General features: G+C 43.3%; 1 protein-coding gene across 2 annotated transcripts in view; it reads left to right on the top strand.

Annotated features, from left to right (window-relative positions):
- prmt7 (protein arginine methyltransferase 7) overlaps positions 1–21,084 on the top strand; it is a 45,948-nt gene that overhangs the window by 24,701 nt on the left and 163 nt on the right. For both annotated transcript variants that reach the window (XM_086027418.1, XM_086027419.1), the window contains exons 11-17: positions 15–62; positions 1,183–1,272; positions 5,830–5,991; positions 6,996–7,070; positions 14,051–14,211; positions 20,769–20,865; positions 20,946–21,084. The exon at positions 20,946–21,084 is cut by the window's right edge and continues 163 nt beyond it. In XM_086027418.1, the coding sequence (XP_085883544.1) occupies positions 15–62; positions 1,183–1,272; positions 5,830–5,991; positions 6,996–7,070; positions 14,051–14,211; positions 20,769–20,865; positions 20,946–21,084 (772 nt within the window). The remainder of the gene's footprint in view (positions 1–14; positions 63–1,182; positions 1,273–5,829; positions 5,992–6,995; positions 7,071–14,050; positions 14,212–20,768; positions 20,866–20,945) is intronic.

Here is a 21,084-nt window from a genome sequence, read left to right as displayed (position 1 = left end):
TCAAATCTTGGCAGGTCTTCAGTTTGGAAAACTTCAGCATGACGAAACAGGTTATTGAGGAGGTAAGCATAGCACACGTAAGAAAAAAAGTACAATAGGATTGTAGAATTTTGCCGAAATTCTCTGAAAAAAAACAAAAAAAACTCTATGGTCACAACGCCATTAAGACTTTAGTTCACTACGCATCTGCAGTTCAAATCCATAAGTGTATCTTTATCCTTTTCCATCCATCTTTCACTTACCTGGCCTCAGGGTGAGGGGGCATCTTCAATAGGGAAGCCCAGACATCTGTCTCTTTCAGGGGGATCCAGAGGTGTTCCCAGACGAGCCGGGAGTCATTCTCTCCAATTATGTCCTGGGTCAAGTAACATTTATTTATATAGCCCTTAACTACAGAAAAGTCTCCAAGGGCTTCACATGCCCACAGTTGACAAATATTAACGACATCCCCTGACCTTAACCCCCAGGAGGGCAAAGAAAACAAAAAAATTTAGGATGTTCTATTAGTTCACCACTAGAGGGCAAAAATATGCGCTTTTACACATTGTCCCTTCAATATGAATTGAAAAGTGAGAGCATCGTCAAGCAAGATACCCAGATATTTGTACAGATGGACCACGTCAATTTCATTTCCCTCAAGAGTGAACACTGTGGGGACTACTCGCGGACCCTTCCTGGAATTGAAAGCTTTCTGCAGCGATTCAACAGCATTAGCAGGAGCCAAAATAGACGATTACATAGACGGGAAAGAAAATAGGCTTCCGACTATGCTTGGTCCGACTATTTTTTTTAAGTTTCCCGTCTGTTGTTTATTGCCTACAAAATGTGCGTCCGTCATAGGCGGATAGGCGGACCGGTTCGTGACTTTGGAGAAACGCCCAGCTCTGACCATAGGTTTGGGTGGGAAAATAGATCAACTGTTAAATTGAGAACTTTGCCTTTCGGCTCAGCTGCATCTTCACCGCGACAGGCCAGTGCAGCCCATGGGAAGCTATCTTTGTTCTTGTATGACAATTCAGAATGTTAAATTGATACTTAAGACATAACGTACAGTTAAAAGGTTTTTATGATGGTAACATTTTGAGTTTGGAATGGGTTTTTTTCTCCAGAAACAATTGTATCCCAGGTATGTATTATAGATGTTCACAGCTTTAAAAATGGTGTCCCCCATTTTATCACCAGGTCCTGGAAGCAAACTCACTGAGAGGACGTGTTGAGCTGCTGGATGTCAGGCCTGAGCAGCTGAGCCTTAAAGATTTGGGAGGAGAGCAGGTACCTTTCCACGAATGTAGCTACGTCCTGGTCAACCATCCACACTTTGTACTGATTTTTTTGTATTTTTATTCTTCTTTTCAGTTGAAATACAAAGCCAATTAACACAGTGAAATGAAATGAAATATATAAATTAATATTCTTCACAATAAACTCTATACAACATTCAAGTAACATTTAGTTACTTCCTAATATGGACTAAGGTTCCTAAAGCGGAAGTCAACCCAAACATGTTCTTTTCAAGAATATGTTCTATGCAAGCCTACTAGTTCAAACAAGGCATTCTGATAATTATTGCGTTTGTGGAATAAGAGTTAATCCAACCGTGTTTAACCATTTCAGTGGTCAGCCATTTTGTCACTTCTGACTGAAAATGACATTGCAACTGTTCAGGGCTCAGGTAACGACCAATCACGGCTCAGCTTCAGAAAACAGGTGAGCTGTGTCAGTCAGTGCTCAGTCGATAGAAATGACAAAATGGCCACCCCCTTGAAATGGCAAAAAAGGGGTGGATTTTGCTGCTTAACTCATATTCCACAAACGCAATATTAATCAGAATGCCATGTTTCATCTCATCAAAGGCATTTCAAGTACACACTGATATTGTACAATGTTAACCACTGTCAACACGAACAAACATGAAAATTAAAGATCTTCAAACACAAGAATTCTATTTACCATGTGCGCCCTTAACCAGTTGTAGCTAGAATGCTTTAAGTGTATTTCTTGTCATTCATGTCTCTTCCTTAATCGTTCCACTCTCGCTCATCTCATTTCCTGCTCGTCGCCTCTTCCTACTTTCTTATTGAATGCACTATGTAATATCCGCCCAGTGGACAACAACTTCCAGGTTAGGGTGGAACCAGATTAAATGAATACATTTGAATTTCAATACAATATTTGTTTCTTTTGGGAGCAAATTTATGCAATAATTTACAACGAATGGGGCGGCAATGCGATGATACCCTCGATGTGCAATTATTAAAATATCATGAATATGAACACACTATATTCCATGGTTTAAACCATGATAGAATTTCAAACAGTTTGGGAATTATTATTAATACGGTATTCAGCATTTCTGAGAGTAAATGGCTCTGCAGCCGGCTTCTCTTTGATGCAGCATATCTTCATTAGCGCCACCCCATTAGCAATAGCATTGGGAGTTAACAGGATCAAGGGAGTAGCTACAATTAATCAATCACTGGCTCGAATTAGTGGATGTACCGGAAACACCAAAGACTCAGATGATTTGGTTAACTCACGTAGTTAAGCACACTACATCAGCACAAAATTCTCTTGTTTTTTTCCTCCTTTTGTGGTATTTCGTATATTACGTTGCACTTATCGTCTGGATGTATTTTGCCTTGGGGTGTACAAGAAGCTGCTTTAGTTTTGTGTATTGCTTGACTGTTGTACCTATATTGTATTTCCTTGGGCTCTGGTACCATTCCTCTCAAGAGAGGTGCCCTTCAGGAGTTTCAACTTCCACCTCAAGCAAAATTTCACCCATGTACAAGGGGAAAATTTCATCCACGTACCAGGGGACATTGGGTCCAAATGGACCATGTTCCTTGTCGAGGTGGTTGACTGGAGCTGTGACCCTAAGGTGGTCGGTGCCTGTCGTGGCGGCATTCCCCGATCCTGTTGGTGGACACCAGCGGTAAGGGATTTGGTCAAGCTGAAGGAGTCTTATCAGGCCTTTGGTAAGATCTGTTCAGGCATGCTAGAGTGGATGGTCCGTCGCGAAGTTGAATCTCAGATTCAAGAGGAGCAGTGTGGTTTTCGTCATGGTCGTGGAATAATGGACCAGCTCTATACCCTTGGCACAGTCCTCAAGGGTACATGGGAGTTCACCCAAGCAGTTTGTGTGCTTTGTGGACTTCGAGAAGGCATTCAACTCTGTCCCTCTCGGAGTTCTGTGGGGGGTGCCTCGGGAAGATGCCGAAACCTCTGATACGGGCTGTACGGTCTTTGTATGACCCATGTCAGAGTTTGGTCCGCAATGCCGGCAGTTAAGTCAGATTTGTTTCCATTGAAGGTTGGACTCCGCTAATGCAGCCCTTTCAGCAATAATGGTGCCTTTACAGACGTGCGTTTTACCCATGCCATGGACACTAACACAGCCCCATACCACCACAGATGATGGCTTTTGAACTTTCCATCCACAATAGTCCAGATTGTTCTTTTCCTCTTTTGCCCGGAGGACACAACGTTCACAATTTCCCAAAATAATTTGAAATGTGGACTCGTCAGACCACAGGACACTTTTCCACCGGCATCTTCGATAAACTCGGGCCCAGAGAAGCCTTGGCGTTTTTATATGTCTTTTGTGCTATGACTGGTTGTTACTTGGTTGTTAGTTGATGTATCCGTTGCTATGCAGTTGCTATGGTCCTTTTTATGCGTAGTCCTTTATGATGTCAGATAGGTCTGATGTCTTACAGATTATAAACTTGAGTGACACGTTCTCAGTACGTCAAACCTTCGAGTGAGGATGCAAACTCTCTTTCAGTTTCAGTTTTCTGTAGTTACTTTGTATTTTCGTTGATAAAGACTTTTTACTCTACAACTCCCGTGCCATGTCTGCATGTGGGTGCAAATTCCGATCCTCACGTGACAGAACGTACTGACCAGTCGTGGACCCAGCCGACTCAGATACAATCCATCAAGCCGAAGACGTCACTACCTGCTCGTAACCATCCCTCCACCTCCAATCGGGGAGTGATTGGCTCACCGACTGCTGCTTTGCCTTTTCACTGGGAACCTCTCGTGTCGTTCCTCCATGATGGGTCGCCGACCACCCCGACACCCTTCGTGTAAGCTCTGTCTTTGCTTCCACATCTCTCTCATCTCTGCCATCTACTTGTCCTAGTTTTGCAGGTTCCCCTTCTACTGTAACACCCGATGTTTTGTTTTGAGACTCAGATTTTTCTGACTGTGAAGATGGCCATGATTTGGTTAATTTCCTTTCTGATTCTGATTCAGATTTTGACATAGATTTTGATCTTCCCGGTCAGTGGTGTTACCGGGATGCCAGGTGTGGGTGGGCATTAGTCTTACCTGTGAGGGCAAAAAAGTGCTACAATGCTCAAGTAGGTAGAAATTAGAGATAGACAGATATGTTTTTTTCAGGGTCGATACCGATTATTAGTAGTCAAGGCGGACGATAACCGATTTTTGGAGCCGATATTAATTTTGCGTGAAAAAAAATAAATATTGGCATCAAAGAAAAGAAATACAAGTGTTTATTTGAGTTGATTTACTCCTCTGATTTCACTACCTTCTACTTAAAAAAAATGCTTGGTGCCAAAGAAGAGTGAAATGTGTTTACAAGTATTTGTTTTTGTGTTTATAGACGGTGTCATAGGATTAGTGCAACTCTGCATAGTGTATAGTTTTGATTTCATTTTAAATTGCACCAAACAATTGCAGCCAACGCTTTTAAGGCCACAATATTGACTTCAATTTAAGATGCACCATCATTTATGATTGAACTTCTCAGAACTGCTGGTACAAGCTGCAAAGTTTAATCAAAGTTGAATGTTGTATCATCTCATTAATTTGTACATACATAATCAAGCTAAAAACTAATTATGGTTATATAAGAGCAGCTGCTTGCTATTGCGACACGCCGCAATTTACATGTGATCCGATTAGTCGATTAATCGCGACTACTTTTGGTGATTAGTCGACTACCAAAATAATCATTTGTGGCAGCCCTAATGAACACATTGTGAATCGGCTCAATTTGTGGAGTAACTCAAATCTGTTATGTTCTCTTTATCTGGCGATTAGCGTGGGTATTCAACATCTAGCTATCCATTATAGGTGGCAAAAATGACCTCATATTAAACACGCACTAATAAACTAACCATCACAGGGGGCTGGAACTGCACAAATGGAAAACAACTTGGGCTTTCAAACAGATTTGTTTCTATTAACAGCGTGGCATGATGACGCCGATATATTGTGGCAATTTTAATAACGCGATATCACAATATTGCCGATATTATGACATTATGACATTTTTTTTTGTTTTTTCTTCATGTCTTTCATGTTGTGTTTATATGTTCAATAAATCAGTCAATCAATCAATCCCTAGAAATTAGATTCCCAAATCATAACCAGGGCAATATCCCTTTTCACTCCACAATGCAGCAAAGAAGATTGTTACTAATATGAGGACCACAGTTGGCGATGGCTATGGCGACAATATTTTTAATTGGCAACACTGAATACAAGTTGCTGCACTTGGTGGGTTACACTGCTGTCACGCATGCACACCAAAATAGAAGCAGCGCATACTTGATGTTTTATTTTGACATTGTAAAGGCTACAAGGGCTGGTCAGAGGCTGTAGACGGGCCGAATGTGGCTCTCAGGCTCAACTTTGCCCCAATGGGCTTTGGCTGGAAGTTCATCCATGAGGTCGTTGTGTCGAGAAAAAAAGGAGCACCAACAACTTCATGCTTGTGCTCATTTGAGAACCACACCAAAATTATGTACACCCCTAAATAGAAGTCACATTGAAGTAAACCCCCCCTCTTTGCTGCAGATCTCAGTGCTGATGGGTGAACCATACTTCTGCACAAGCCTCCTACCTTGGCACTCTCTGTACTTTTGGTACTGCCGCACCACTCTTGCGGGCCTTCTTCGACCCAATGCCACCATCCTGCCCTGCTCCGCCACTCTACACATGGTAACTGTAGAGTTTCAGGTACTACTCTTGGTTTTGAATGCTTTTTAATGATTCCTTTGGTAAAATTGACCTGTCCTCATGTTAAGCTTGGCTTGAATTAATAGAAAGGGAAGATTAAGTTTTATCATGGACTTTAACCAGGTTTTGAATGCAATGGTCTAAAACTACTCTCCCTGAATATACTGAGAAAATGTTTGTATTCTTTACATTAGGGTTTTAACCCTTCGTTCTTGAATGAGAGAGGTGCCTTGAGCTAGAAGTGACCTGAGTTTTTCTAGACATGAGCTGTCGATCAGCAGATTTTTTTTTTTTTGCTTTGATTTGCGAGCCCAAGTTTTAGATGGGAGCACTGTATGGTTGCACTTGACTCAACCCGCTTCTGATGCATAATTATTATTATCGTTATTATTCAACTATTATTATGGTCAGCAACAGTTTGTGTATATACTTCCCATAGGGACCAAAGCTAATGTTACAAATTAAGAATTATAAATCAAACTTGAACTTTTTTAATGCTTGGCTCCAAATTGTTTGCAGTCAGTTACAACAGAAGTTTGGAGCGCATTGGCACATACTGATGCTCTGCCATGACTTTACTACACTTGTTTTCAGTTCCCTACATTTTTGTCTTCTGCAGTGAAATGCAGGCACAATAGGATTCAGGGTAGGCGATTGACTTGTATGATATTAAACTTCTTTGCCTTAAAAAGTCATTGGTTGCCTTCACATTATGCCTCAGGTCTTTATGCATCTGTACTGTGGAGTATCGGAGAACCGATGGGTTTTGAAGCATTTGTTAGACTAATGTTGCCCGAACACTTCTTTTCATCCTACTGCTTTTGTCATCATCCACATCAATGAATACGAAGGGAACCAGTTCCATTGGCAGCCATACAAGAATTTGACACTGCCAAACCGTGAATGTGCGGTGGTTGACTCACATTAGTGTGATACTGTAGGAAGAGGGATATTGAAGGATCACCTAAGGATTGTGTTGACATGTCATTATATTTGTTTACTAGGATTTATGGCGGATACGCGCTCCGTGTGTTACATGTGAGGGATTTGATGTCACGCCCATGGATGAAATGATCCAGGTAAAATTAAACATTTTAATATTACAATTAGAGATGTTCGATACCATTTTTTTTCAGGCCGATAGCAGCATGATTATTTTTGTTTATTTCTGACAAAGGGCAGAACAGTCACTCTGCAATAGAGGATTGAGTTCCAAAATAAAACACAAACAACTAACTCTGAATTTAGGATTCATTTGGAATAAATGAACAAAAGTTTGAGTCTTTGTTCTAAATAGGGCTGCCAAGTAATCACGACGACGTCGACGATCTAAATAGTCGACAATTAAGTTAAGTCGTCGAAGAGTCGTTTACTTATATATTTATTTATTTGGCACATTGCTTTTCTCTTGAAACAGCCTCGTCTTTTCCCCACTGGCTAGTTGCCTGTCAAGGACGCACATGCTCAGTCGCGGTCATCAGGCCCTGATACACCAAACTGACGTCTGAGGTCGTGAAGCGTCCTGGCGTCTTTAAGCACCGTGTGATTGTTGTAGTGACGTAACCTGTCTCTAAGCGTCAGGGGGGGCGTTTACGTATGTTGAATCGGCGTCGCCAGTCGTGACATTTGGTCACTCTGATTGGCTGTTAGCTAGCAAATCAGCGCGCGGAGGACCAACGGGAAGTGACAAATGTGGAAAAACAGTGAGCACGCCTCCGCTGCCTTAATCTTCTTACAAGTACAAGAGCGAGGGTTGACAATGTAAGTATTTCGCAATACCGTGTCAAGAACGTGATGGTTTACCGTATTTTTCGGACTATAAATCCGTTTTTTTCATAGTTTGGCCTGGGGTGCGACTTATGTGAGAAATTATTAACATATTATATTGTATCTCTTTCCTTTTCAATGTCAGCAAACAATACACCAAACAACCACAGGAGGGCGTTCTAAGGCTGCATATAAACCAGCATTACATATTGACTTTACAACTGGCAGAATAACATGTATAGTGTACATCATTTCACATCTTATTGTAACCCACATAAAGAAACATAAAGATAAATCCTAAGAGCTATTAGAATGCATGAATAATTTAAATGGTTAAAACCTAACATTTTGATAAGTAATTAAAATAGTATGATAAAGACAATTTGACTGTCTATCAATATACATCGATACGAAATAGTGTACTGTTGCTTTAAAACATTGGCTGGGGTCTTGCATCAGCCACACGTACAGAGCTGAGAGCAGGGAAGAGAACTAAGAGATAATTACGACCGAATACATAAATACTTTTGCAGACTTGGAAACATTCTACACGATCGGGGATAAATTGACTTATTTAATCGATCTACAACTGTTTTGGTGAGTTTAAAGTTATCTTACCGTAACTTTCTTGTATGCTATATGTGTGAATGTTAGCTAAATGTAGCTCGGTGGAAATGATGTGTACTAAGAGCACAATTAATTTCCTCCAAAAATGCGACTTATACTCCAGTGCGTCTTATGTTTTTTTCTTCTTTATTATGCATTCTATGGCGGGTGCGATTTGTACTCCGGAGCGATTTATAGACCGGAAAATACGGTACTTCGCGTGGGAGTTCATCGTGAGCGAAGAATAGAGCTAAATGCATTGTTTACGTTTTTATAATCCGCCCCCGGCCAACAGCTTTCCGGTTGGAGTTTTCTAACCATGAGAAATGGTGACTACCGCCGCCGATGGTATGGAAGGGTATTACATCTTATGCATGCAGAGAAGCTACTTTAATGGTCAGCGTTACTTTCTGTCGTTGCGGTGTATTCCACCAGCGTGACGTGCCGACAGCCGGCCGGACGCCCCGGGGGTAAGCGTCTGTCTCTGTTGGCCAGCGTCTTTTTGCTGTATCAGGGCCTAGCCTTCCAGGTCTTCGTGATCTACACAGAAGCATTGTGGGTAGTGACGCGGGATGTATGGCTACCTGGTATTAGCAACAGAGACCTAAAGTTACGGCACATTTCACCCACAAATACTTGCGTTGCAAACCTCCCCCTCATGGCAGCACGACGGAAATTCTCGACAATCGAGAAAGGAAGCACGTTGTGGCTGATGCCTTTTTTCATTCCTGACACGTTCAGCCGCGTCTGAAAGCTAGCTGTAATTAGCACACACATACCGGTTACGGTGTGTGTTTGATGTCCACGGACACGATGTCCTTTTTGCTACGCTAACTTATTGTAGCGTCTAAAATGGATTAAGGAGGCATTAGTCAGCAAACTCGCGTTTTTTACAACCACAACAGTGTGCGTATGCCGTGTTTGACATCGAAGCAGAAAGATCTCTCGCAAACGGAGTGATGCGTTCACTGGGAACTGGGAAATTCCATTACTCAAAGTAACAATAACATTTGTAAATTTGCCACAAGCCCTCATTGGCATCACATAACAATAAAACACATAAGTTTGTTGCAATATACTATGTTATAGTACTAAAAAAAATGTTTAAAAAGATGTTCCTCCTAATAGTTAAAGATTTTTTTCCCCTGTTGCATTGATTGTGCAGACCAATTTACTACTATTAAATTACCCATATTTATTACTGAGGAAGGACAAAACATTTGGTATAAAGGTTAAATGAAAACAACATTTAAAACCAAGTTTTTATTTTAGTTTTCTTTAGCACAGTGCTTTTTCCTAATTTACTCCTCTGATTTCACTACCTTCTACATAAAAAAAAAAATGCTTGGTGCCAAAAGAGTGAAATTTAATTACAAGTATTCCTTTTTGTATTTATAGTTTCATGGAATTAGTGCAACTCTGCATAGTGTATAGTTTCCATCCATCCATCCATTATCTCCCGCTTATCCGAAGTCTGGTCGCGGAGGCAGCAGCTTCAGCAGGGAAGCCCAGACTTCCCTCTCCCCAACAACATCTTCCCAAGGATCCCAAGGCGTTCCCAGGCAAGCCGGGAGACATAGTCTCTCCAGCGTGTTCTGGGTCGTCCTCGGGGTCTCCTGGCGGTGGGACATGCCCGGGACACCTCACCAGGGAGGCGTCCAGGGGGCATCCTTATCAGATGCCCGAGCCACATCAACTGGCTCCACTCAACGCGGAGAAGCAGCGGCTCGACTCTGAGTCCCTCCCGGATGGCCGAACTTCTCACCCTATCTCTAAGGGAGAGCCCGGACACCCTGCGAAGGAAACCCATTTCGGCCGCTTGTATCCGAGATCTTGTTCTTTCGGTCATGACCCACAGCTCATGACCATAGGTGAGAGTGGGAACGTAGATCGACCAGTAAATTGAGAGCTTCGCCTTTCGGCTGAGCTCCTTCTTCACCACGACAGACCGATACAGGGTCCGCATCACAGCAGACGCTGCACCGATCCGCCTGTCGATCTCCCGTTCCATCTTACCCTCACTTGTGAACAAGACCCCAAGATACTTGAACTCCTCTACTTGGGGCAGAATCCCATCCCCGACTCGGAGAGGGCACGCCACCCTTTTCCGACTGAGGACCATGGTCTCAGATTTGAAGATGCTGATTTTCATTCCGACCGTTTCACACTCGGCTGCGAACCGCTCCAGCGAGAGTTGGAGATCGCGGCTTGAAGAAGCCAACAGTACCACATCATCTGCAAAAAGCAGAGATGCAATACTGAGGCCACCAAACCGACCCCCTCGACACCTCTGCTGCGCCTAGAAATTCTGTCCATAAAAGTTATGAACAGAATCGGTGACAAAGGGCAGCCTTGGCGGAGTCCAACCCTCACTGGAAACGAATCCGACTTACTGCCGGCAATGCGGACCAAACTCTGACAACGGTGGTACAGGGACCGGACAGCCCTTATCAGGGGGCTCGTTACCCCGTACTCCCGAAACACCCCCCACAGAACTCCCCGAGGGACACAGTCGAACGCCTTCTCCAAGTCCACAAAACACATGTAGACTGGTTTGGCGAACTCCCATGCACCCTCGAGGACCCTGCTGAGGGTGTAGAGCTGGTCCACTGTTCCACGGCCGGGACGAAAACCACATTGCTCCTCCTGAATCCGAGATTCGACCTTCCAATGGACCCTCCTCTCCAGCACCCCTGAACAGACCTTGCCGGGGAGGCTGAGGAGTGTGATCCCTCTGTAATTGGAGCACACCCCCCGGTCCCCCTTCTTAAAAAGGGGGACCACCACCCCGGTCTGCCAATCCAGAGGCACTGTCCCCGATGTCCACGCGATGTTGTAGAGACGTGTCAACCATGACAGCCCCTCTACATCCAGAGCCTTTATGAACTCCGGGCGGATCTCATCCACCCCCGGGGTTTTGCCACCGAGGAGCTTTTTGACTACCTCGGTTACTTCAACCCCAGAGATAGGAGAGCCCACCTCAGAGTCTCCAGGCTCTGCTTCCTCAGTGGAAGGCGTGTCGGTGGAATTGAGGAGGTCTTCGAAGTACTCTCCCCACCGACCCACAACGTCCCGAGTTGAGGTCAGCAGCACCCCATCTCCACTATAAACAGTGTTAATGGTGCACTGCTCCCCCCTCCTGACACGTCGGATGGTGGACCAGAATTTCCTCGAAGCCGTCCGGAAGTCATTTTCCATGGCCTCCCCGAACTCCTCCCACACCCGGGTTTTTGCCTCAGCAACCGCCAGAGCTGCATTCCGCTTGGCCAGCGGGTACCTGTCAGCTGCCTCCGGAGTCCCGCAGGCCAAAAAGGCCCGATAGGACTCCTTCTTCAGCTGGACAGCATCCCTTACCGCTGGTGTTCACCAGCGGGTTCGGGGATTGCCGCCACGACAGGCACCGACCACCTTGCAGCCACAGCTCCGATCGGCCGCTTCAACAATGGAGGCACGAAACATGGTCCACTCGGACTCGATGTCTCCCGCCTCCCCCGGGACGTGGGAAAAGTTCTGCCGGAGGTGGGAGTTGAAATTCCTTCTGACAGGGGATTCTGCCAGACGTTCCCAGTAAACCCTCACAATACGTTTGGGTCTGCCAGGTCGGACCGGCATCTTCCCCCACCATCGGAGCCAACTCACCACCAGATGGTGATCAGTTGACAGCTCCGCTCCTCTCTTCACCCGAGTGTCCAAAACATGCGGCCGCAAGTCCGATGATACGACTACAAAGTCGATCATCGAACTGCGGCCTAGGGTATCCTGGTGCCAAGTGCACATATGGACACCCTTATGTTTGAACATGGTGTTCGTTATGGACAATCCGTGATAGGCACAGAAGTCCAGTAACCAAACACCGCTCGGGTTCAGATCGGGGGGGCCGTTCCTCCCAATCACACCTCTCCAGGTCTCACTGTCATTGCCCACATGAGCATTGAAGTCCCCCAGCAGAACGATGGAGTTCCCAGGTGGAGCGCCCTCCAGCACACCCTCCAAGGACTCCAAAAAGGGTGGGTACTCTGCACTGCTGTTTGGTGCATAAGCACAAACAACAGTCTGGACCCGTCCCCCCACCCTCAGGCGGAGGGAGGCTACCCTCTCGTCCACCGGGGTAAACCCCAATGTACAGGCGCCAAGCCGGGGGTGCAATAAGTATGCCCACACCTGCTCGGTGCCTCTCACCCTGGGCAACTCCAGAGTGGAAAAGTGTCAAACCCCTCTCGAGAGGACTGGTACCAGAACCAAAGCTGTGTGTGGAGGTGAGCCCGACTATATCTAGTCGGAACCTCTCAGCCTCACACACCAGCTCGGGCTCCTTCACTGCCAGAGAGGTGATATTCCATGTCCCAAGAGCTAGTTTCTGTAGCCGGGGATCGGACCGCCAAGGCACCCGACCCCTTTGGCCCCTCCCACCAGTGGTGAGCCCATGGGAAGGGGGACCCACGTGTCCTTTTCGGGCTGGGCCCGGCCACCAGGCGCTCGCCATCGAGCCCCACCTCCAGGGCTGGCTCCAGAAGGGGGCCCCGGTGACCCGCGTCCGGGCGAGGGAAAACGTGATCCATAAATTTTTGTCTTCATAAGGGGTCATTTTGAGCCATGATTAGTCTGGTCCCTCAGCTAGGACCTGTTTGCTATGGGTGACCCTACCAGGGGCATAAAGCCCCAGTCAACTTAGCTCCTAGGATCATTGGGGCGCGCAAACCCCTCCACCACGATAAGGTGACGGCTCATGGGGAATGTAAAGTTTTGGTTTGATTTTTATTTTTTTTTTGTATAGTTTTGGTTTCATTTTAAAATGCACTAAACAATTGCAGCCAAAACTTTAGCCACAATATTGACTTCAATTTAAGATGATTTGCATCATTTATGAACATCTGAGAACTGCCGGTACAAGCTGCAAAGTTGAATGTTGTATTATCTCATTAATTTGTACATACATAAAGAAAGCTGTAAACTAATTATGGTTATATTACAGCAGCTGCTTGCTGGTGTGTCACGCCGCAATTTAAATATGATCCGATTAGTCGACGAATCGCAACTACTGTTGGTGATTAGTCAACTCCCAAAATAATCGTTTGTGGCAGCCCCTAGTTCAAAATAAATTGAAGTCCAAAATAATGCAGGTTCAATTGTTACTGCTTAGCATGACACTATGAAGTTGGAAAACAGGGCCGGGCCGGAAATTTTAAATTTCATATCATTCCATGATGATGAATATAGATTTTGTTTAATCTATTCAAAATAAGTCATATATTTAATGGATTAAAGTTTTTAAAAAAATGAAATTGGGTTATCAAATATTATTTTATAATATTTTGGTAGCAACCCATTAATAATGCACTCTACATACAGAAATTGCATCTTAATGAGCAAATGAGAGGATGGACATGGACACAGTTCAGTTAGAAACATGTTCTGTCAGCCATTCATGCCGTTTTGAGCCTGATATTAAAATGGCCACAAGTGGTGATTGGCATCGGCCGCTATGGCGAGTAACTCATACTGTACATCGAAATAAGGCCGGTATCGGCCCGATAACTGGTATCGTTACTTGTCCATCCCTAACTCCACTCATTGATATGAATCTGACTGCATACTAAGTATTGATGCTTGTTGGGATAGTCGTATCTAAATTAAGGAGTATTCCCTTGAGTATGGGGGTCACCAAAATGGTCTTCTGTCTTTTCAGAAATCGCTGGATTTCCGGGAGTCTCGCGAGGCAGAGCCCCACCCTCTGTGGGAGTATCCATGTCGTGCCTTGACTCAGTCCACAGCTGTCATGACCTTTGACTTCACACGCTGTGTCCCGAAACAGCCTATCATCAGCCAAGGTTCTCTACCATTCGTAAGGTAAGCGTGATACAACAATGATAACAATACTATTTTTTAAAAGATTTTCACTTTCATCGACAATAACATTTGGGAGAAGGCAGAAGCCATTCGAACAGTCATTTTTAATGTAAACCCTTGACAAACCAGCAGAGGTGGGCGTTCGCCAGTGCGCCTGTGATCTCGCGTCAGTATTTCAGGCCCCGTCGGACCGAGTCAGTCAAACGGCGTGGAGAACAGACTTGTCATTGTCAATGTTCAAAGACGTTGGTAACCATTGGTAATGCTACTACGGTGTTTTCAGGTTTAGTTTGTTGTTGTTTTTTTAATACCGGTAATCTAAAAGTATTTGTATAGACAAGGCATGTCCAAAGTCCACGGGGGCCAAATGCGGCCCGCGGTCAAATGTTATCCGGCCCGCACCCTCTGCCATAGAATTAATAACGTCTGGCCCATAGGCCCGCTGACAAGCGTATAAAATACACTCTAAATACAATCTCGCATTTCCATACAGGGCAGCAGCACTCTGTCCAACTCCATAACTCTGTGTGACCCATTGAGTAAAAAAGGGAAAGTTAACAGCGGGAGGTGGACAATTTAAGGAAATTTGACTATTTTTTTTCACTGAAATACACAACTGTGTCTGCCTCGCTTGCAAGGAGACTGTTACCTATTTCCCTGTTTTCAAATCTAAAAGTTCACTGAACATGTATTTTCAACAATATGCCATGTTTGAAATTGACCCTGGCCTGTACTGGTGAATATGATATACAGTATGTATATTTTACATATTTCCCTGTCATAGAATTAAAATGTTAAGAGAACATTTAATTGCCAGTTGTTATTGATGTTTAAAATGTAATATGCACTGGTGAATACTAGGGATGGGAATTTCGACTAATTTGCCCGCCGACTAGTCTCAAAGTTTATTTGCGACCAGTCGACTAGTCTATAAGCAAGAAAACTTGAAATTGAATACATATTGAATTCAAAGTTTAAAATGCAAATGTTTTGTGTATTTACAGTAGGGGCCATTTTAGCCCAAACATTCAGGAGTTTGTTATTTTAAATTCTATTTATGTAACAATAACTGACTGAATAAAAGTGAATAATTGAAAGAAAAATAAACTTGCCAATGCAATGCACGGCATTTATTATGAATAATGTAATGAGTAATGGTCCAGTCCAGCAGGGTCTCATTCGCCATATGTTAGGTGCATTATCATGCACACAGGCTACGGCTTTATTTTCTAGTGCCCACATACCCATCACATTCCGCAGGAGAGCAGCCAAGTTTTCAGCTGTGTGTCTTTCCACCAAGGCGCATGAAGCACACAGCTGCGGAGATGTCCTTCGTCCACATAATGACACGTTATAGTCATTTAAGATTAGGTAGCTATGGACGTCCATCCGTCTGTAGTTATGGCCACATAGTTGACCCGCTCGAAACGCTCGTAGCATCTCCTCTTTCATTTGGTTTTGGCTACTCTCGAGTCGGGCGGTGAGCATCGCAGCGCCTGGCTGGAACAAAACACGCTCATGCTCATCTGCCTGGCCCCGCCGCCATCGACCTGCAGGTTCACATCGAGGTTTACTTTGTGGTTTCTCATCGCTCCGGGAGAGTGGTTGTAAGCGAGTTTATGCTTACAAAGCCTACAGACAACCTTGTTGTCATCTGCTGCATCAAAATACTGCCAAACGGTGCCGTTGTTTTTCGTGGTAGCGTCGACATCTTCAGAACTTACTTTTCTTCCTCAAACTAGGGGTGGGCGGATCGATCCAAATATCGATATTATCGATACTAAGCAAGTTCAATACTTCGCTCAAAGCGCCGCTTCTCCCCCACCCCCTCTCTCTCGCCCAGCACCTCCTGCTACTCTCTGAGTCTCTGCCTGAGTGGGTGACTCAGGCACACTTTTAGCCTATGGGCTGATGTTCGTGTCACTAGAAACTGAATCTGAATTGCTTAACTTGAACATTTTCAATGAAAACTGAATAATTGAATTGAAAAACTGAATTATTGAATCACATAAATTGTATATTTAGTGTTCAATTTGAATCTGAATTGCTCGATCTGAATTTGATTTTTTTTTTTGGTAAGAACTGTATCCCAATAAACTTGAAACTGAATTTAAGACTAAGCAGTCCCCCTTATGTCTCCTGTTCCTTCTGAACATCTTGCCTTCTGGCGTGCACACCACATATGAGTTTTGTTGCTCCTTCATGACGACAGCTGTCTTCCAATTGTTCCCAGACTGCATCCTCACATTCTCTCCAGCATGCAGCTCCGGCAGTTTTTTAGCATGACGGTCATAGTAGCTTTAAAAGTAAGATACGTTTTTAATTCCTCAAACAAAAGTGCATCTCCCTAAAAATTCTACGTCGCAAAAGCTCACATTCAGTTCGATGAGTAAAAATTCAAACATCAGTGACGGACATACGGTAACATTAAGGATGATCAATCGATTGCAGGTACAGAGATCTCTTCAGCGGCTCTTAACTCTTATAACACCTTTTATATACATTTGTGGTACAAGCCATCGGGTCACGGGGGGATAGAAAGGCGCTTCCTTTCAAATTTAGGAAAGGAAAGTATACTTTTAGCAACGTATCCAAACGAAGCGCCGTAGTCAGTACTTCTCGATTTCCGGGTTGTTGTTTTTTCAAACCATAACGGCAATTGAACTCCATGCCTTAGTCATTACTGACACCTAGAGGTAGAATCAGCGCACTGCATATATACAAAGTGGGGGCTCATTACTTCAATTATAGCAATCTGCCTGGTTGTTTTTGTCTTTTTCTCTCAATAAATGTGTCAGAAAATGCCTCGTTTTGCCATTTTTTGTCCCTTTTTTTCGGGAACTATGGAAGTTTTAAAATCTGGTAAATATTTGTCAATATTAGAGGTGGGAATCTTTGGGCACTTCACGATTCCGATTCAGGGACTACGATTCGATTATAAAACGATTATTGAGGCATCTTTAATTTAGCTGTTTTGACTTGTTTTAACTTTTTCACAACACACATCTTTTATCTCACTGACTAAAGGTTCACTTGCAATTTTTAAAAGCATTCTTTGTAAGAAGAAACAAGAGATTAATTCATTTACATTATATTTTATTAAACTGATGGAAATGCGTGTAAACTGGAAAGTTACAAAGTTTGTTCGATGCTGTAATCAATAAATATTGACAAAAAAAATTGCTATACCAAAATGAATAGCAACGTTTTGTGTGAAAAAAAAAACCCCTTCTGTTGAGGCTCTTAAGATTAGATAAATGAACACAAAAACTACTAATTAGTTACAAATGTGCATGTACTTCAGTACCAGCAGCTCGAAAAAGTACTTTGCTGATTTGAAATGTTTGTAAACATGAAATGGTTTCCCTGAGTTACAAATAAAATACCCCTGCTGTATCCGCAGCTCAGCAGTACATTCAATATTTAACAAAATAAAAAGGGGGTCCTGAGTTGCATAAATGTATAATTCTGTAACATTTCATCATTTCAGTTGAACGAAGCCACCCAGCTCGGCAGTGACAATCATTTTAGCGGCATTATCTGTAACTAAAACGTTGTCTTTCTTTACGATGTTCCATTCATTTAGGGCACTGCTGAACAGCTCAGCCACATTAGCACCTGTGTGTCTTTCATTCATTGCTCTTGTTTGGAGGACATAAGAGCTTAGCTTCCACTCAGAGGTGACGAAATGCGCAGTTAGAGTAACACATGATTCGGTGGCGACAGATGTCCACGCATCACACGTAACTGCGATCGTATTTGCCTTTGACAGCGAGGCCATGACTTCTGTTTTGGTTTGGTTGTAGAGCGTCAGCATCGCCGTGTCAGTAAAATAGCGTCGGGATGGTATGATGTATGTGGGCTACCATGTATGTAGCAGTGCTCGAAATCCCTCATTTTCCACAACGGAATATGTACGCAAATCCTTGGCAATGAATGCCGAGATGGCCTTCGTAATTCGCTGTAGCGCCACTTGTAGCCGCAGCAACAACAGCCAGCTGTCTCCCAGACTCCTCTGTAGGGTGGAATTGACTTACATGACTTCTCATGTTTGTTGTGTTGCCAAGGTATTTTATTTTAGCGCGACACAGCTTACCTATAACGTGGCTCTTGTCCAGTTCTCTTTCACTGTCGACGTTGTAGAAGCCAAAGTACTAGAAGGAGATTTTGGATCTCACGGCGAGGGGGTAGCGGTCATCCATGTTTGTTTTCCTCTGTGCGTGTTTGCGTGGCGTATCCCAAAGTTTCCCGGAAATGACAATTGGCGCGCTTCTTAGTTCCGCATTATTTTGAACATTCTGTATTACTTTAACATATTTAAATAATCGAAATATGGACCATTGTGAATCGATTCAGGTTCGTCCATGTCTGAATCGTGATGTATCTAAAAATTGGAATTTTCCCCCACCTCTAGTCAATATTATAGGTTATAACTAGTTAAAACAGTGCAATTAAAAAAAACAAGAAAAAAGCCGATTTTGAATTTTGTAGTGCGCTGATTCTACCCCTAGAACAGCCCCGCAGACAGAGACAATGTACTCTGGCAGAGGCTTTTCAGCCCCAAAAAAAATCAACAGTAGTTGTAGTGGAAGCATTTTATTTTTTTAAAATGTTAAAGGTTTTTACATTGTTTGCGCTTTCTGACCTTACTTTCACAATATTGTGCAATGGAAGGTATTATAGTTGACAGTTATATTTTGTATTTTCGTTACATTGCTGTTTTTTTAGTTTGACTCTCTTGACATTTGTTCTGAAACAGTTGTAGTAGAAGTATTGTATTTTTTTTTCTACTGTTAAAAGGTTTTTACACTGGGATGTATTTTAGTTGTCATGTTGACATTGTTATATTTGTATTTTCGTTATATTGCAAAAACGTATCGGTAACGGAGGGGAGCAATTCTCTCTCTTGGTGCTCAGCTTGTTAATGTTTACAGCGGCAGAGGTATGAGGAACAAGATGTGTGATACTTAATGCAGTGTTTAACCAACTAGTAAAATACTAAACGTTTAATAAATCGTAGACGGTTAAACGACAAGTCGCGCACATCCCTAGACTGAATACTTTTACTTATTTCCCAGTGACATGTCATGTTTCAAATGGACCAAAAGACATGTTTAAGAATCTTGAAACTTAAATAAAAAAGTCAAAAACAAAAGGCAGACTTGTTTGCTAAAATGTGCTTGGATTTATTGGTGGTCCATGTAAAAAAGAATGGCAGGCTAAATGATCGCCCCCCCCCACATTTTCACCTCACTAAATTGGCCCTTTTGCAAAAGGTTTGGACAGTAGACTCCCGAAAATCATTCCAAACCAGGGATTTGACGCCCACCCAAGAGAAAAGTGATCAATCACCGGGAGCTAAACTGTTGCAATGGTTGCAAGCCACATTCTGGAGAGAGCAGATGTATTGCGTGTCTGCGTTAACAATTATCATCTATAAGAGGATAAGTATACAACACCCTGGACTGCTCCTTGTGTGTTATTTATAATTTATCCTAACATTAATTGGCTCATTTTGATTAGCATGTCTGCCTTTTACTGTATGTCAGCATATATATATATATATCTCTCTATATATATATATATATCTCTATATATATCTCTATATCTATCTATCTATATATATATATATATATATATCTATCTCGAATTCAGATCGACGATACAGTGAACCCATTTTTATCACTAGACATGTGACTGGGCTAGTGATAAACCGATATGTTTTTGACAGGTTTAACCCATTAAGCCCGGGAGCGCTGTTGCGTCTTTCTACCTTTCAAACCGGGAGAGCGGATACATCACTGTCCTTTTTCAATCCAATTCTCCGTCTCTTAGCCAACTTAATGCATCAGAATATACATGTGACGGTGTCGCGAGACCGCGGAGGATGTCGTGGAATTTTTTTCGAGCCGTAGGTAGGCTAATGGCGGACGCCATCGCTCACCGGGAGCTCTGATTAAAGTAAGTAACGGTAGTGATATATAGACGACGTGCACGACCTGTGGAACCAGTCGAACGTGATATGATATGGTTTGTAGACAATTACGATATTGACGTTTTTCTAACAGAATAGAGGATGGTAATTACCACTCGATTTTTTTTTCAATTAAAATAGTGTTAATCTTGAACTGACACGTTATTTTTACATCTCCAATTGAAACAGTAAATAATAAATTCTGCCTGTGTGAAAGCCACGTCCAAGATGCTACAGGGGCTGAGATATTAATCATTTTGTAAGTGTTGAATTTCTGTGAGAGCTTCAGGTTTTCAAGGGTAATTCCAAAGGTGACCTTAGGTTTTGGGTAGCTGTTGAGAAAGGCGCTTTAGGCCTTAATGGGTTAAATTGAGAACAGCAACAATATTTTAGTAATTCAGATTATCGATCTAGCGCTTGCGAGGTTCCAGAGAGCATCTGTGCATTTGAATCTCAGGCCTCATGGTGTTTCCATGTTCTCCCCAAATTCAGCTAGGATACATTCCAGCACACTTGTTAGTTGTTCGAACAAGCAAGTTGCCTTGTGTTTCTTTGATGAGGTTCCTGCTCATCCTGTTTTCAGGAGTGGCCACTGCCATGGTGTAGCGATGTGGTTGGAGTACCACCTAACCCCGGACATCTCAGTCAGTGTGGGCTTAACTGAAGCAATTGATGAGCAGGTATGTTGCAGGTTTATTGGTTGACTCTGAACTCATATATGGTGTTGGAAAATGTGACTGTTGCGTGCCACCTGTTGCAGGGCCACTGTGAGTGGAGTCGTCACACTAAACAGGGAGTATATTTCTTCAGGTCAAGCTGGGAGAGCTCCGGTAGTGACAGAGCTGCTGTCTGTTACAACTTCATCTTTGAACCCAGTTCGGGAGACATCAAGATGGACT

Source organism: Filicampus tigris, chromosome 4, assembly GCF_054856515.1.
Source record: "Filicampus tigris isolate MCC_2025a chromosome 4, RoL_Ftig_1.0, whole genome shotgun sequence".
Lineage (NCBI taxonomy): Eukaryota > Metazoa > Chordata > Actinopteri > Syngnathiformes > Syngnathidae > Filicampus > Filicampus tigris.
Note: the sequence above shows the minus strand (reverse complement) of the source record. Positions and strands in the feature narration are given on the sequence as shown.